The following is a 19327-nucleotide window of genomic DNA, read 5'->3' on the forward strand; positions in this document are numbered from 1 at the left end:
CTGTTTAGTGTTCTGTGTCTGTTTTGTGGGCAGAGAGAATAGTATGACTGGGAAATGGTAGGTAATGCGTGCAAGAATAAGACATCTGTATATGTGGGAAAAATGAGTGGGACACTAATTTAATTGGTAAATTGGTTCGGAAACAATTCTGGTCAACACTTTTTATCTTCTTGAATTGGCAACATAGTTTTTTTCAGGAAAGCGAAGAATATTTTTTTCTTGGGGAAGTGAAAACATTTTTTCCATAGTAGGGGAAAAACATATTTCATATAGAATAATATTTTTTTTTCTTGGGAAAGGTGAAAAAAAACTACTGTATTCAGAAAGGGACTCATTTAATAAGGAGAAAAGTATATTTTTGTGATTGAAACATTTACTGGGATATGAATGGCAACAATTTCACATTATTACAATATCCATAGCCACGAAAAAATTATTTTCATGGATTTCATCAGAATGCATATTTGTTCTCCATTCACTAAACCTTCTGCATGGTTTAAAATTTTCTCCATCTTACACAAGACACAACAACTTCTTAAAGCATTGAATACTCACCTTTATTTTATCAGTAACACTTTCTGTCTGCACATGGTTTTATTGGGGTGAACCACTAACAGTCGATGATAATACTTAGAATATACTAGTTTTAGAATTGTTTCAACTAACTCTGCAATCTTTACCATCAAAAGCTTGGTATATTAAAACAAATGTTTTCATCAAAGATGTTGCACTTTCTATATCATTAGGCTATCACTGTAACATTTTATTTTTTTCATTAATGAGAAGGGGAAATAAGTAGGAAATTACTGCCCTGGTCAAGAATAACAACTGACCAAACAGATCTTAAAAGATAACAATAAATTAGTAATTAAAAAAAAAAAATAGGGCTGACATACAATAGACATTGTAAACAAAACATTACTGATACATAAAAAAATTTAAACATAACTATCAGAATTTACTAGGTAATATGGCGTTGTATATTTGTTGTTCATTCCCTTCAAGTTAATGTTTTAATCATCATTACTAACTCACTGTTATTCAATGTTTCTATGTATTCTCACATTATTAATTATCATACCATCATGTTTTCACTGTGTCAGGTCTGTATATTGTAATTGAAAAATGTGTGTAAATTTATTCAGGTTCAGGTATATTATATTTAAATATGACTTGTTATTTTTTAATTACTAGTTTAATATCTATGTTATCTTTTTAAGCACTATTTAACCAGAATTGTATGGTATTATAATTTTTTTTGTTTTTTTTTTTTGTTTTCATTGTTTAAAAATGTTTTCTTCACATTCTTCCAACCTCTTTCTCATGTAATTTTCAATTTACAATGTAAGCATATATGTCCTGACTTTATTCTATAATTTTGTTTGTAAATATGTAAGTGTATGATTACCTCAGGATAAAATATTATTTAAAATTATTTTTATTTAAAATGTTGAATTTTTTTACTTCACATCCTATTGCCTGTACATCCTTTTCCTACTATTATATTTTTCCATTCATTCCTGCAAACTTACCCCCTCTGCATTCTTTGTCAGTGTGTTCCTTTGTAGTGCTATCTACTCCATTGTGAATTTACCTGTTAAGCCATATTATTCTAGGGAATTAGTCTCAAAATTAATATATTCATGAAGGTTTAGTTTTATAGCACCATTCTTACCATTATGTATGTGATGGTTCTCAATACCTTCCTCAAAGAGAAGATAGGTAATGATAATATAGGGAATATAGACTAATTATAGCTTACAATTAATATTACATGTAAATAGCTCTCATTGCACAAGCTAGGATAGTAGTTTGATGGTGTCTGGAGTATTCTAGGATTTTAACTGCCTTTTTTTTAACAATTTAACTTTTTTTCAAGGTTAACATAATATATGTTTTTGTTTTTGGGTTTTTTAAATCGCTTTGTAAAATGCTGTAAATTTGCTTAATAAGAACACTCAAATTTTAACTATTATTTTTACATTAATGCCTGCCATAATTATCAAATCTGGTGGTAGTTTATGATAATAAATGGTGTAGAGAATATATTTATATTATTTTGGGAGGAGAGTTTATTAAGACAATACAGACCAAGCTATGCCAAAATTAACCACACCCTAAGAGGAGGTGGATGTTCAACGAGGGGAACATTAATAAGGTGAGCTCGTTAAATTTTGAGAATGCTGGACAGCGATGCATGCTAGTTCACAAATACAAATTGGCCATCCAAAGAAACTCCAACTTCGTTCCCTCAAGTTTTGACACAGAAGGAGTATACACTATATACTTTCTTATATGAAACTCATATACAAGTAAGAAATATACTTTATTATTAATGAATCTAAGAATGTCAAACACTGTTTATTGTCTTCCATACCTTGTTACATTTTTAATTTTTTCATATCTTATTTCTTGTCAGTTGTCATACAGATCTACACTCTCATTATTTGTACCATTGACCAAAGGGCGCCCTCTAAAACTTGATAATAAAGGCCTCTGCACCTTATGTTGAGTGTAAATAATCTGTTTTCTTTGGCTTATTTCAGAGTGTGATGTTATGAAATTATGCAGATTTCTCTAACATTACATATCTCCAAATCTAATGGTACTTAATGAATTTGTAGATTTTATGAGCGATGCAAATTAAAAAGCATTTGTAGTCATTTAATAATTTAACTGTTCTTGCTGGAATTATTACCTTAAGCTTTGTCATGATTTTATGCAATTGAACATTTTTCTAATAGCATGAACATTATTTTTTATTTTCGTGTATGCCTGTGGAATGAGTCAGCAAAAAAACCAAAAAAAAACAGCCGACCTTTGCTAGCCTCCTTGATACAACCAACCTTTGCTAGCCTCCTTGGACCTTCATACAGTTTGATGCACCGAGCATCTAGTTATGTCCATCAGTCACTTTTCAAGATGCATGGACATTAAAAGATCTGACCATTTCATTATATTTTGTAATTTTAGATGAAATGCAACCAGTTTTTTCAAGAGATACAGGAAAGCAGTTTGTTACAATTTTTGCAGTAATTTTTTTTTTATGTTAGGCTAGATGTTTTTTAAATGGAAGATTATTTTTAAATCAAAAATCACATTAATTAGTATTATTCTTTAAATAGTGTATATTTAATTTATGCTAAATGACTTAAACTACCATAAAATTATGTTTTTTGTTTATGTATTCCCGAAAAAAAATTCTTTTTTTGTGTACCCCTTTGCTTGAACCCTACCCCTCCCCCTGTTCTAAAGTTTTGTTCAGATGCTCCTTTATTTCTAAATGATCCCTCTTATCTTCTTTACTTTTTTATAAACAATTCCTTTCAACTTCTCTGTTCAACCTCCTCTTCTGTTTGGAAAAAAAATTCTGTAAGTAAATAAACTTTTACGTTATGTTTTTTTAAGTTCATTCGTGATTTTATCCATTTACTATCAGAATTTACTTCCATTCCTCTCCACAACACTTAATAGCATTTGCTAGCTAATGTGCATGGTGTTTTCTTTCAGTTTATTACTCATTGGTTTTCAACTTTCACCTTCAGGTTATTTCAGTTTCAACAACCATATCTAAGTAAACAAGAGGATTTTAGTACAATAACAAATTTCATTCCTATGCAACCAGTTATGCACCGCTGAAACATAAAAGAAACATACTTTTTAGATTTGTTTCTATTTACCATAGGTGCGACAATATACTATAATTCCCACACATTTTGTGCAATGATAAGTTTAATCCTGATGAACTGAACTTATGATAATCTCTATAACATACAACCTATGAATTGATGTTGCATGTGTTTTATCCTCTTGTTTTCTTAGGTATATCACCAGGGTTATTATATTGTTTTGTAAATAGAACATTACAGAGTAGATCCATGGACTTATATAACATTTATAATACTGTAGCATTAGAAAAAAGAAAAATAGACAGTTTATGGCATTCTTCATTCAATGCATTTGCATTACCTGCATAAAATGCAAACAAAATTTCTATTTATATTTTTTATATTTTGCTTCATTAAAAAAAAAAAATGTGCTCATAAAACAACAGTTAGATATTATATTTTAATTTTAATAATTTAGAAGCAAATTTGTTATATTTCATAAAATAGTTGTACAGTATATATGTATATAAGAATAAGCAGAACTGATTTACTTGGAATCAACAGTAATAGCAGTGTTTGCTACTCTGAGTTTTCCCAAAAGCCTGTTGCTGAATCAAATAAAAAACAACTAGTTACAGTTAGTTTGATTTAAACTTAAGGTAGTTATTAGTCTTTAATATTTATTGTCATAGTTTTTGCTCGTATATTTTGTCAATATTAGGACCAAGATACGGTGGTCAAGGCGTTCTTTAAAGAAGCATTGCATACCTCCCTCTTGTAGTTGGCAACTGAACTTGATGTGTCAGGATACTCATTTTATTTAATTTTATTAAAAGAAATTTGTATAAACAGTTGAAATGTTTTCAGTAACAGCTACTGTCATCTGTAGTTAGATTAAGGTGATCTAGAAAATCAGTGATCGCCCTTTTTTTAGCAAGATTTTGAGTAGAGAAGTCTCCACCCCACAACTTCTATTGAGAGTATATTGGTATCTTCATCTTGTACAAAGATCTCTGTTCACTTCAGTTGATATAGCAGGCTAGTTCTAAGCTATCCTATTGGTTAGTTGAAAAAGAAGTTTGAATATCTGTTAGGATTTCCTCTTTTGCATAGAGAACAATTAAAAAATGTTATTTTTAATTGACCAACCTCAAATTTATTTCAATTATGTTAATAAAGCTGAGATTTCTTAGTTATCTTTGCAAAATAATTATCTTTGTCTAAATGTTGAAGTTGTCTAAAATATTTTTTTAGTAAAGATAAACGGCAGTATGCATATAAAATGTTCTATAATAAATAATGGTTACACTAAAAGCATGCATACAAAATTGATTTGGTGTACTTGGTGTTGGGTGACCTGGCAAACCTTTTACTGGCGTGTAGTAGGTTTTTCCCAGAATTACAGTAATCTTGGTGACTTGACTGGTACCTAATTGATATTTATTTCTTTTGGTGTTTACGTTACAAGTTATTTTCTTTTTGTGTTGTACTTTCGTAGTTTTAAGATTTATCTGTGGTGTGGTAACATATATATTTATTCAACTACGCGAGCAACTTCAACAAGAATCGGCTTCTCACCCATCGTAGAAACGTCATTTCCGCAGATCAAACTATCCATATATGTACACTGGATATTATTTAAAAGTGTCATCAACATGTAGATTCATAATACAACCAGCAACCTGTATTAACTATTATTTTCAGTTTCATTTTTATTTTCTAACTTCATTTTTCGACCGTGTTGTTTTCTCGTTCGTACCAGAATGGTGACGGTAAATTGAAGCGTAGCGGTTCCTTTTCAAAGCTCAGAGCGTCAATACGTAGAAGCAGTGCTCGGCTCGTCAACAAATTGAAAGGCCGAGAATTCGAAGACGAAGCAGGGTGTGTATTTCTAACTCTGAATCAAACCTTTGTTGTAGTTATTTATATTTTTACCATTGAGTTCAATTTTCCACTAGCTTATTAAAAAAAAAATAATAATAAAAACATTTTCCCCTGTTAAGAAAAGGAAATTTTTTATTAACTAATTTTCTGCTTTACTTTTGGATGATAATTCAATAATTCATTTTTTTACCATAACATTATTTTTGGCTTAGTTGACCATGAGATGGCTTTAATCAAACATTTTTTTTCGATTTTATTCGTTCATTTTGTTATCCATTTTACTGATAATTTGATGCTTAATCAATCTTATGATGGGATAAAACGATCATGGGATGTTTTAATATTATGTGATTAATTGAACTAATCATGTGATTGTTTTAATTGATCATATGTCAGATTAAACTGATCAGGTGATATGTTTAATTGATTGTGTGGTCGGTTAAAACTGATTTTGTGATGGTTCTAATCAATCATATGTTGGATTAAACCAATCGTGATGGTTTAAATCGATCATGTGATAGATTAAACTGATCATGTGATAGCTTTAATAAATCATGTTAATAAGCTTTATTATGGATCATGTTACGGCTTTAATAATCACAATGATGTATCATGTTCTTCTGTTCCCCCAAATGTCATCTTCAGCTCTACATCTGGTAACATGATCTTATTCCCACAAATAATACATAATTTTATTGATTTGCTGTAATCAGTGCTGTCACAGAATTTACCAAACATTGAATTATTAACATTAAAATCTAATTCACGAATAATGGAAAGGGAGTGAAGAATTTCAGTAGAAAATAAAAATTATTAATATCTTTTTTTCACTTGGCTGCCTTTAAACATTATGTTGCTTTTCTAAGAAATACTATTCAAGCTTATTTTTTAATCATCTGTTTTGATTTTGTTTATTTTTACTAACAATCTACCATTAATATAATTTTGCATGTTTTTTCATGTTTGTTTTTAGCCTTTTCCTTTGCTTTGATTAGTTTGCCTTTTTTTTGTTGCTATTGTCATTGACTTTATACACCAACATTTGCCTGATCCAATCATCTTCACTTTAGCTTGCAGCATGTGATCATTGCTGCCACCACTATATCTATCCCAATATATTTTGCATCTCCATGACAACAACATAAACAATTCAACACAATTAACATTCCAATAGCCCAGAGACAAAATTCATTTTATTTATTCTAATTTTATTTACCGTTCAAAAAACTTATTTTTATTTTTTATGGTACAAAAACATTTAGGGAAAGCATTTAATTTGTTTATCAAATAATTACAATTTTGACAATAAAGATGTTTATAGGATATTCAATTATGTAGCAAACTATAGAAATAGAACAGTACATTTTCATGCTGCTCCATAAACACTGAATATTTCTCTCCCTTATTTTGAAAGCTATTTTCATTATCACTTTGCACCTGTTGGTGGCACAATTGAAACTTGAAACTTCATGTTGCACTTACACACAACAAGGCCAAGGAATATGAAATGCATTATGCAATGTTTTCCTTCTGCACAAAACTACACTCGACATTCCGGAAGCCTTCCTTTCTTCCTCCCTCCCCTTCCAAGTTATGTTTACTCCAAATTATCCACTAAAAATATCTCTAGATACAACAGATATGAGGGGCATTAATTAAATTTGTGTCTGTCAACTCAACGATGTTTGGTTAGACGCTGTAGTGTTTGCATGATTCAGAATATCTGATGATGTATCTTTCCACACCTGCTGTACAGGACATTAAACCGATCTGGAGACTACGGAACTAGTGTGGTCATGTAACGTATTCTTGGGACAACATACAGTGTGCTCAATATAAAAGTGTTAGAAAATAAAATGTTACTGTTTGAAACACGGTCCACAATAACGTGAAAATGAAATGGCACGGAAGGGTAATATAATGGTTAAAAGTACTGTAGTGTTTTTTAGTGTCCTCATGTAAGTCTTTTTGAAACTTCAAGTAGCCTAGAAATATTCCCATTTTTAATCTCCAAGCGATTTGAAATAGTTTGTTGGCGTTCCAACCAACATTATTCAACATCAAACAACTCGCAGTCCCTATAGCCTATATCTGTACGAGTATCACCGTGTGTCTTCATCCAAATTGATCACATGACTCGATATATTGGTGTTTTCCCTCTTCCTACATTCATTGAGGTCTAATCAAACATCATCTGTTGAGTTCAGACAGAAAATCCAGTGTGTGTGAACTTGCATTAATGGGAAGGGAACAATAAAACCTATTCCTCTTCCTTTTCATAAGAAATGTGGCATATCCATATACCCCATATTGAACAATAACTTGATATCTTGATTTTTAACTTCGGCTCAACAAAAGGTCTGATATATTTGGGGAAATCGTGGACATGGTCAAGTCGGGGTGAGTGTGTTGTGTGAGGGCGCCTGTTAGACGTGAGTTGGTAGTGTTAGAGCTTATCTTGTTGTCGGTGACATCTGTGATTGAATTAGAATTAAAGTGTTTAAAGTGTTAAGCAAAGAGGGCGCTAGACAAAGTATACAGCCTGAAAAAGGAATTGTGGCACTCCTTTTTTGTACTGTATGGTTTCTACTTCGGATCTCTTTGCTTATCGGTATATATATTTTATTTATAAATCCTCTATATCACCCACTGTAATTTTTTACTTACATATATATATCATAGTATGTATATATTCACACGAGTTTTGTATTTAATATATATTCCGTGTTTTGTATTGTATTAGAAAACAATCAATCAAGGTTGCTTTTTTTATTTGTCCCACTCCTGAATTAATATACCGATAAGTTTGCACAGATTTAAAGATATGCACTTAAATGCGTTTGCAGTAGCAGTGGTTTGAGCTTACGCTATGCACAGGTGGCAATGAAAACCAGTTTAAATTGAGAACAGTGTACTCTCTATTCTATAATATTTAGCAATGTTTAGATTGTGTAGACATGTTGCTAGTATATAATTAAGTTTATCAGCTTTCATTAGTGTTGTATAGATGTTAATTACAGGATACATAAAGACAAACCTAAACATAATTATCCTTTATTTATGTCTACAGTGTTTACATGAATGTAGATATAGCAGTGTATACTTATAGGTACAGTGTTATACATAAGTATTTACATAATATTTAATTTGACAAAATTTAATGAATTGAGTAATATAATAATTAGGTATGATATGATGTATTCCCATGTAGTCTGGTTGGCTTTAGGACTCAATATTGGACTATTTGTATAAAAACGTATATATGTATATATTCATGTAATGATATCAAATATTACTTACTTTGCAATTCAGTAGTCAGATAAGAGGAGCATTGAACCAGTGACCATCGGCCATTCCAAGATTTCCATAAATTCTAAACCTGACCTAAAATTTTGTTTTATTGTTATTGGTCTTATAGAAAACTGTCAAGTATATTCGCGGAGCTGAGTGGTGTTGTAAAAGGGGATGTAGCTTAAGGGATGGGGNNGAATTATACATACTTTTAGTTACAGGCTTCTCGCTGATGAATGAACCATAAATTACTTGAGGTAAATCGCAAGACATTCCTTTTTCTCGTAAAATGGTCAACGAGAAATCCTGTAATATAATTACGGTGTATCCTAAACCAAATACATACTTAATTCGAATGGCAAAATTTTGGGTTTTTTTTTTCATTTGCCTTAAATTCAATTTCCTGTCTTGTTTTTGTTAGGTGTTAGTTCTAACTGTGTCTTATTGAGGACCGTTCTGTTTTTCTTTGAATGCAGTTTTGATGAATGTTGATTAGTACGGATTGAAATTTCTTGGTATTTCCAACTCTATTCGTTCTCTGATGAGCTACAATTAATCCATCATAGCTTCCTCAATATTTCATTATCTTTTGACTTTTAGTTTATAGTTAATAACCAATTCAAATCTAGAATTTTGCCCAAATTTTCTTGTAATATTCTTGTCGTAAATTGATGTACTAATCTTGAAAGTTACAAAGTGTATATTTTACCGACTATAACTATAATTTATAATCCGTAATGTTAGGTTGGAGTGCGCCCTCACTGATAATCTCGAAAATATTGTTTAAAGGTTTGCATGGCAAAGTAATACATTAAATGCTTGCGGTACACCGCATAGTTCTGAAAAGAACTGTTGTTTTGTTGAGAATGTCTCTACGTTTTGATTGAGTTGCTTCAATCGTCATCAGAACAATAAATTCTGCAGAGGGTCCAAACAGGGAAATGCTTATGTGTTTGAAAAGTGAGACATATCAAAATATGTTGTGTACAAAAATAGGTGTTCTAATGGTGAAATATACACTGCTCCTAAAAATTAAGTGTTTTAAAACATGAATGATACAGCATGTATTTTCAAGTTCAATAATTTTTAAATAAATATTTTAAATTTTCTGAAGCCAATCTGTATGCAAAGATGATGCATGTGGAGTAAGTCACTTGTTTAAATATTTTTATTACTGTTTTTATTGATATTTTTATTATTAGTAATATTGTTATTAATATTATTGTTATTAATATTACTAGTATATTATTACTAGTATTATTACTGTTAGTATTATTAACTTGCCTGTTTTTCTTTTATTTTATATATATAATTTTTTGAAATTATTTTTCACTTGATAAAAGTTACATTCTCATTGATTAATAGGGGAAATATTAAAATGATTGTTATAATTATCGATAATCTGTTAGTGGCATAAGCACAGTCTACATACAGATTCATGTATTTAAAATATTGATTTATCTGACAATAGGATATATACATTCATAATATATCTTTCCACTATTAAGCATTTATAATTATGATAATAATTTTAGTAAGTTTAATAGTTTCGAATAGTTAAAAGTTAGTTATTTGTTCATATTATGTAACTCTAAATTAAAGTAAAGAACTGCAAATGTAGGAAAATAAATTAGTGTGCCTAGGCTAGGCTAACACGTTTCAACTTTACAAGACAAGGCTGAAGTTATAAGCAGCATGTTGTTTTGGCATTTTTGTTACCACTAACATAAGCATGAAGAGAAAGCATCATGATACTGATTTACCCCTTCCCCTCGCTAACCAACTCCATTCTCAGATTAACTATAAAACACGGGACAGCTTGTTGATTGTCCCCCTTTTTTTTTGGTCTATAAACATTTTTTGGTACAAATAGTATTATTTTCGTCGTTTTGGTTTAGGTAAATTTTTTTTTTTTTTTTTTATGGTGAAATGAGCGAAGCATCAAGAAACTTTAAATATATTTTTCAGAATATGTGGACTATTTGTTAAATGATTAGAATTATGGTCGCTGAGAGGATTGTAATGCCCGGGGAATGCCCATCGCCATCACTAATACCACCTTATCCATTAACATAAATTTTCACCAAAAGAATTTTAATTGAAAATTTGAAACCTTTACTCTTATGATGAGCTGATCTTTGCCCTTAAGAAAGTGTTTTTAAGCCTACATTTTACCATTGCCTATAGGACAAGCTTCCCTAGCCCAGGTGAAGTTTCTTTTCTCGCATTCCTCTCGGTGGCCATGTTTTCTACCCGAGATTACTCACAGTATAACATTATGTTCTCTCTCTTACTAATGGCTCAGCTAGATCAAGGTATTATTGAGGAATCTGTAACCAATAAAAACATAAAGCATATTAATTGTTATCATGATTGTTATCATCTCTTCACATTATTATGGAGTACACTGTTCTCACAAATAAACAACATCAAACTGTCTGCATGGCCCGCTTATTTGCACTGCTGCACTGTTTTTTGATTGGTGGTTGTGAGTATACGTTTAACATGCATGGCTCTTTATCATGCATCTGTGCATAGTTCTTTTGTGTGCATTTATTAACTATGTAATAAAGTCTAGTGTGTGTGTGTGATTGTATGTTTATATTTTTCATGCAATTTAAAAACTGTAGAATTTGTTTTGATAATGTTTTCAATTAAACATACTTCACTTTCCTTAAATTTAAACAGTTTCAAACATAAGAGAATGGTCAGGATTAATTTAAATATATTCACTATATTTCATTGATTTAATTACATATTCACATATTTTTGTCAAATACATTTTAAAGAGTAAAATCACATGTTTCAAGTGTGGCATATAAAAATTACATTTAAAAAAACCATAAATTATACACATATTAAAAAAATATTTTCATTATTATTTAAAAGTGAAGATAATGGGAATGTTAATTAACAATGATTATTCTAAAATTTACTATTTCCAATGAATGTTATAATAAACAATGTGCATGTTATATTTATTGTAACTTGTTGTCCCTCAAACATCTAAAAATATTACTGTAAACCCACATGATGCCTATTGTGCTAGACGCTACTCTATCTTTCAATATACAAACCCTAATCCTCCGAATCCCTCCTTCCCTTGTGGGTAAAATACCTCTCTCTTCCTAGTACAACTGCCAAATAGAAAAAGTACATTTTGTCACAATGATAAATTGTTTTAATGTTTTGTGTAAAATATACAATATATTATGTAATATATATTATATAAATTGTGTACTTTCAGAATGAAAAGAGCTAGTTCCATGTCTGTGCTGAATACAAAAATGAATGGTGATGTAAGTACTGTATGGAACCAATAAATTTATTGTTTAATTATATATGTATTATAAGGAACAATAACACAAATGTTTGTATAACATTTAAGTATGTATTTTCCTTTGTCATTATTTTATTTCCTTTGTAAATTGATTTATTTGAGTAAAGTGAACAACCACAAAACCAAATTTTTTCTCAACATATAATGAAGTATTATTTAATTACTGTATTATAGAAATAATTGTATTGTTTCTATAATTATTTAATTATGCAAATGTAACTTCATTTCCTTGCATTTGACCACATACAAGGTATTATCATAAGGACAATTTAAATTGTAACTATAATTTTGTTTATTAATAATTACGATTTTTTTTTTCCCCGTTTTTTTTAAGGGTACACCTCCACCGCGCCAGCTTAGTCAAAGAGGACGCGTCGGCAGCCACGATACTCTAACAACTCGCAGCAGAAGAAATAACGGCGATTATATGTAAACATTTAATTTGTAATGTATCGTATCCATGTATAATAGATATATGTCAAACTCCACATGTGTGCTATGTGCAAAAAGCACATGAGTGTGTGCAGAACACGAAAAAAATAAAGTCGCTTCACATTTACATAGATCCTATAAAACAGTACATAATGAGTGAATTAATGTGATTGGTTGGTTTCATCTTAGACATGCTTGTCTTGATGTACTGCATTCTGTATTCTATATCCATGATAATATTTTTCTTGTATAGGATGCTTAATCATTGGCTTATTGCTTGTCCATTAAGTGTAATGTTTGAAAAGTGAAAAAAAAAATCTTTAATGGGATAATCTTCCTCTTCAAAATACTTTTGTTTATTAAAGAAAATCAAATTGTCTATATAAAAAAAAAATACACTCCATTTTATTCTTTGGAATACTGTACCAGTATTGTTTTCTGATCTAAATACTGATGAATAAATAATGATAACTTAATGTTAACACCATTTTTTGTGCAATTAACAAACTGAATGAATCATAAAATAATTGAGCATTAATGATGTTTAAAAATGAATATTTAAATCACAATTTTGAATATTCATGATAATAATTTGCATAAGGGAATGATTTGGCAGCTATGAATGAAAATATTGATTATTGGATTTTCTGATCTAAATACTGATGAATAAATAATGATAACTTAATGTTAACACCATTTTTTGTGCAATTAACAAACTGAATGAATCATAAAATAATTGAGCATTAATGATGTTTAAAAATGAATATTTAAATTACAATTTTGAATATTCATGATAAGAATTTGCATAAGGGAATGATTTGGCAGCTATGAATGAAAATATTGATTTTGAATTCCCCCCCCCCCCCCATTTTCAATAATTCAAATTTCTAGTAATTCAAATTATTACAACTTAATTAATTTTAAATATTTTAATTTAAATATCATGCGCTCTGCATGGATACAAACGAGGAGTGATATTAAATGAATTTATATAATGATTGAATATCTAATACTTAATTCAATTTATTAATCTATATTATTTTTAATACAATAATACTTATTTGATTTAATATCAAGATTATACCGTAAACAAAGCGAATAGATTATAAATTTTTTAGATAGTTGGTTAATATGATATATTATCATGGATGATACAAAGTAGGAACAGAAGTTAAGAGATTTTGGATTAGATTGTGTATATGGATTTGAAGAGAGATGGTGTAGGGATTTAAAAAGAGCTTGAACCGTAATTATTTCTAATTTTGCCTACCACACTATACCATATATTTGAATTATTCACACTGAAAATGCTTACTCGGAAATTTTGGGGTGAATTGAATGTGCCAATCAGTTCATTGTTGTAAAATGTAAGCACTGAGTCATGTGATGCCTTGTAATGTGAAAATCATGTGCCGCTATGCTGTCACATGTCTATGAAGGTCATGTGACACCTGATGTGACACCTTGTTTAAATCATGACTAACATAAATTTCTAAAGTGAATGAATTTAGAAAGGAAACTACAATATGCATTTAAAATCTTGGGATTTTTATAATTAATCCTACTAATAATAGGGATAACAATGTGGAATAATACTGTAGTTCCATTCTCCCCCCCCCCACCCCACCATTTAGGTCTGCCATTGTAGGGATGAGCTTGTACATAAGGACCAGGAAATATAAACAGTAGTGAATTTGCAGGCCTGGCTGGACTACAGAGATGTGACCTAACCCCCACAGAGATAGTCAATTTTATGCCCTAGATCTTAACAGTATGTAGTTAAGGGGTTAAGATGTGGGCTTATCCTGGAGATCATTGTTTTTTGGATGAAAATTAGTTGAAGTTATGGGGTTGGTTTATCCCAAGAAATTATAATAATCATTAATCTGTGTCTTCATTCGTCCAAGTTTAATATGCTGATGAGAGTTCTAATGTATCCAACAATGCCTAGTGTTTTTACCGTTCCCTTGATACCTATTTCCATGTATATCCCCTTCCCACCCCCATCCGCTTGATTAGATTTTCACAGAGCAGCAGCCTTATTAATCAGCATTATAATGGTGGGCCCTATGTTGCATGGTGTAATTTTGGACATTAGTCCATCAATGGTGGTGGGCTTACCAATACACTGTGCCTGTTTACTTCAATATTTCAACATTTCCCAAAAAAAATAGAGAATGCCCCTTAAAATTAGTTGAACCTATAGTGGCCCAATACATGTCTCAGTACCTTATACATGCTCTTGGTCTGTTCTGAATAGATGCAATTTATACCTTGAAGTAAAATATGTAATAAACAATATCACAGCACTTCAACAATGCATTATTTTTTAGGTAGGTTTTTTGTTTTGTTTTTTGTTTTTTGTTTTTTTGTTTTTTTTTTTGGAAGGATGGAAATTTCTTATAGCTTCATTCCCTCAACAGCACTTCATCAATGGTTGATTTTTAGGGTTTGTTTTGGAAGGAAATTTATTTATTTTTTTTTTTTTTTAAGGATAGCAATTTTTTAGAGCTTCATTCCCTCATTGTCATTTAAATGATGTTGATCTTTATCAATACCTTTTGAGTTTGCGTAACAAAACAAAACAAAATACTTGTAAATATTGTATTAACAAACGGAGAAAATGTCATTGAAAGAAAGAATAGTAGATGAAGAAAATTTATTTAGGTAAATTAATAATGAAGTTGATAGATCAGTCAATGGCCAACCATTTTATTGATTGGTTTAATTGATTGATGTGTTGATTGGCCAGTCATTTATCTGATAGGTGAATTGATTGATTATTGACTGAATGATTGATTATTGATTGATCAATCAAATTATTGACATGTATTATACTAAACAAATATATTGATTTTATCTTTTATTTAGTTGTGATGGGGTTTTGAAGGAATTAGTTTTTAAGTTGATATTTACTTTTTTTTCGAGCGCAATTGCTTAATATTAGAAACATGCAAAGTAGATGTATAATTTGAAGATTATTATCAATCTTATTTTTATTTTATTGATATTATTTATTTGATTAAATAAAATACTATTTTTTGTGTGAAGATTATGTTAGAAGATTGTGTTTAAAGTCTTTGTTTATGTATACACAACACAATGTGTACAACATTATAAATATATTGGCTTTCCCCATTAAGAATTATTTCTTCACATATAATATTTTTGTATTTAGTTTTGAATGAAGAGAAAAGGGAATCTAGTGAAACAAAATTCCACTGGCCAATGTTGTTTTTATCTTTACAACAATAGACACTTTATGTTGAGGTATTGCAATAAATTGTTTCCGTTTTTTGAAATTTATTGATAACCAGCAGATAAATTTAAGCCCATTAGGCAGATTGCAAAAATATATTTCCTTATCTGAATTCAATGAAGCTGCGTAACAAGTCGGTGACACTGCATTTATTTATTATACATAGTAATAATTAAAGCACAAAATGTATTTTTTTGTTAATATGTGGTGATTTAATTAGGGGAATAATTTTTTGAGGTATTTTTATAATATCTCGGGTGTCATGATGATAATAATTGAACCACTATTGTGAATATTGTTACAGCTAGATCTGTTACCCTGTTTGTATGGACGACAAAATCACGTGTCACGTGGTTTGTGTTGTGTACGTGTGAACACTGATCATCGTGTGCGTAGTGTGAACCGCTATAGCAACATGTAAACATAGAAATAAATCCAAATTCAATGTTGCAAACGGTTTTCAACGTCTGTTTTGTTCTATAGCAACTGTACTGTCCTTTGCATTACAGTGTTGCTCAGTCACACATTGCCGTTCGTGTAACTAGCGCCCTCTTGATTCGAGTATAGTAATTTACTGAAAACTATTTTTATCTTTGAAAGATCGTTTTTTGTTGAATTTGAAAGTGAGCTACAGAAGGTGTACAAAACTCAGATCAGTAAGCGAGAAAAATGTGATGCCTGGAATACTAGCGCAGTACAGGCAGTCTTTATAGTGTGGCCTGGACAAAGAAATGGAGCGAAGAACAGCACAACCACCTGAAAAAGACCTACTGTACTACTGAAAATCGACCGACAAATTTGTAAAAATGTGATCGATGCCGCCTCCATTTTTCAATACCTCAATTATTTCTTCATGGATATTATTGCCATTAACTACAACAAAAACCAGCGTCCTTTTCGTAATTAAAATTTTCAAGTTGATCTGATTACACTAATCATTGACTAATCTACATTCAGATTAACTTTATCAACATCATTATCTAACGGTTCACTATTATGTTCCAGCGGGCACACGTGTAGATATCGCCGCCAGAAATTTACGTCATAGTAGTCTCATTCGTTTGAGAGCAACGAGCGCGTACGTGCAGATAATGTTATGCAACGTGCTGCACCGCAGCCAAAAGTGACGTTACATTGCCATTTTTTGAGCGCATGAAGACCACATCCATCCAAATCACAGTACGAAAGTTCACCATTATTTTTAACAGACACATTTATGACGTTATTTCGTGGTATTGCTACGTTAATGAATTCAATTGAATTGAAAGTAATTAACATGAGCTACGCAGCTGAACCTACAGTTTGTTACCCAGGAGTACTGACTTTTCACGCTCCTGTTAATTATTGCAGTTTATGAAAATAAATTGTTTATGAAATGAGTTCTGTATTAGCACTAAATAAACGCTTTCACAGATTTACTTCTAAAAAAACACTGGCGATAAATAAAGTGGTCGATATAACAGCAGAACACAAATACATTTTATAAAAATGTATTGAGTAATTACATTAGATTAAATATCACACAAAATCCCAAACGCTTTTAAGTGATTTCTATCCTTCTTTAAGACGTGTAATCAATCTGGAAGCAATTAACGTTATTAAAGAGCAATTAATGGAGTCTGCACGTTGTCTCGATATCATAATAGGTCGTGTTTTAAAATTAAGAACGCACAAAGGAAACCTCTTTTACCTGTGGGTATTTGATATGTTTAATCCGACGTTGAAAGGGGAATACACAAGAAATCCAGGCTCTACTTTGTGGACGGAAGGCACACTCCCCACGCAAAAGACGGAGAGGTCATTGCTACTGCATTTTGAACAGAAGAATTTGTGATTTGATTGCTAAGTTGATTAATCTGCGGAGTTATAAAGTCATTCCGAAATTGATTAGCAATAGGCCTATGTCAATTGTTAGACTGACTACCTTTCAGAGGGGAGGGTGGCAATGGCGAGGGGAATTTGTGGTGTTCCCTTATCTGTTTCCAGCTCTGAATATTTTTAACATTTTAATAATTAAAGTTAGCGGGGTTTATTTTTGGATGCTGGCGCCACCAAACCCTAGATACGCCACTGATGCCGCTACAACGCACCATTAGTAAGTCAGTTTATCATTGACTCGCGAAAAGGCCGCCTTCTGCTGCCTTTCGCGAGGCTGTGAGATACTGGGGCGGGTCCAGATATTTGCAGGAGGGGGTACAGAAAGAAGGAAACTGCTGTATAAATAACATAAATTTGAATTCCTTGGGGACCGTCTTCTGCCTTGTCACCCTCCCATCTTTTGAGAGACTTAAATGCCAGCTGCTGACTATTTACCCAACACCTATACACTTTTGCCAGCTAAAAAGCACTCTGTTAAGGGTAGTGGGGGAGGGGGATCTGGACGTCGACGACCATCACTCCCTATGGATCCGCCCAGGTGTATCATTTAAATGATCATTCTGTGAAGACAAGCCGGCCAAATGCTGCAAATATTGCCATATTATAACAGAACATAAAAGCATATTGAATACTGCTACGTCTGTACTATAATTTTAGAAAGACCTTTGCAAATGAAAGTCAAATTACATTTTGAATAGAGAACATGAGCCAATAATAATATTGTTTATAATGTTAAAGAAAATAAGATACGGTAGGCCTACTGGTAAAGAATATGGTAAAAACATGTATACAATACATGCTAAAATGTTGCGATGGATGTAGCTTTCCTTATTCAACACGTATTGACTCATGTTAGTTATTAACATGGTCACTTTATATTTTAATTTGTTCCACTATATTTAGTGACCATATACGCGTTACGTTCCCCTTACCTACTACTGTACGCACTAAATACTGTACTCCACTGGTCCTTTCCCTGTACCGTACTGTACTAACGTAATTTGAATAATGAATTCTTACATGTGTTGCTTTTGTAGTGTGACAAGTCCTTGTCGAATATTTTGTATATTCGTTGTTTTGTAATATCAGTATATGATAGCATGCAATGAGTTAATGTTTGGCTATATTTGTTGCCTATTGACTAACTATTAGGGAGGTGGTTTAAAGTGGGGGCGTCCAATTCTCAATTCATTCTTGCTGGCGCATTTAAAAAGATGCCTTTCCACATAGGCCTAGTGAAGTTCATTTAGGCGTACTTGTTTAATAACAATAGTTATTTACACTGTTGATGAACACTATATTCGAGCAGAATTCAAACACTGTTATCTGGTCTTATCCAAATTGGTTGCTGTAAAATAGATCTCGTTGGATATTGCATCGGCTATGAATACAAGGGGGGCGATCTGAAGAGCTTGGCAAACTTGTGAAAAATTTCAATAGCAAACATGGTTGTCCAGGGGGCAACCTGGTCCATTTATCGGCGATGTATCGTAAGTTCGTAAGTAATTGCGTTACCAGGGAATTTGTGTAAGAGTTTAAGATGAACGCAGACGACTTTTCAACTTGGGGAAAAAAATACACGATGAAGCATGGAATTATGGATGGAAGAACCAATAGATTTTATAATGAAACTAA

The 19327-nt window shown here is 31.3% G+C and overlaps 1 protein-coding gene across 17 annotated transcripts in view; it reads left to right on the top strand.

The window, feature by feature from the left end:
• Positions 1–12949, top strand: part of LOC117122424 (kinesin light chain-like) — a 49230-nt gene extending 36281 nt beyond the window's left edge. For 6 of the 17 annotated variants that reach the window (XM_033267983.1, XM_033267988.1, XM_033267985.1 and 3 more), the window contains 4 exons: positions 5371–5489; positions 7851–7892; positions 12031–12082; positions 12458–12949. In XM_033267983.1, the coding sequence (XP_033123874.1) occupies positions 5371–5489; positions 7851–7892; positions 12031–12082; positions 12458–12556 (312 nt within the window). In that variant the 3' untranslated portion in view covers positions 12557–12949. Of the gene's footprint in view, positions 1–5370; positions 5490–6137; positions 6149–7850; positions 7925–12030; positions 12083–12457 lie in introns of all 17 variants that reach the window. The other 11 variants (XM_033267989.1, XM_033267991.1, XM_033267993.1 and 8 more) reach the window with 7 other exon arrangements.
• The last annotated feature ends 6378 nt before the right edge of the window (positions 12950–19327 follow it).

Source organism: Anneissia japonica, unplaced genomic scaffold (genome assembly GCF_011630105.1).
Source record: "Anneissia japonica isolate Jap-2015-1 unplaced genomic scaffold, ASM1163010v1 scaffold275_len1219475_cov178, whole genome shotgun sequence".
Taxonomy (NCBI): Eukaryota; Metazoa; Echinodermata; class Crinoidea; order Comatulida; family Comatulidae; genus Anneissia; species Anneissia japonica.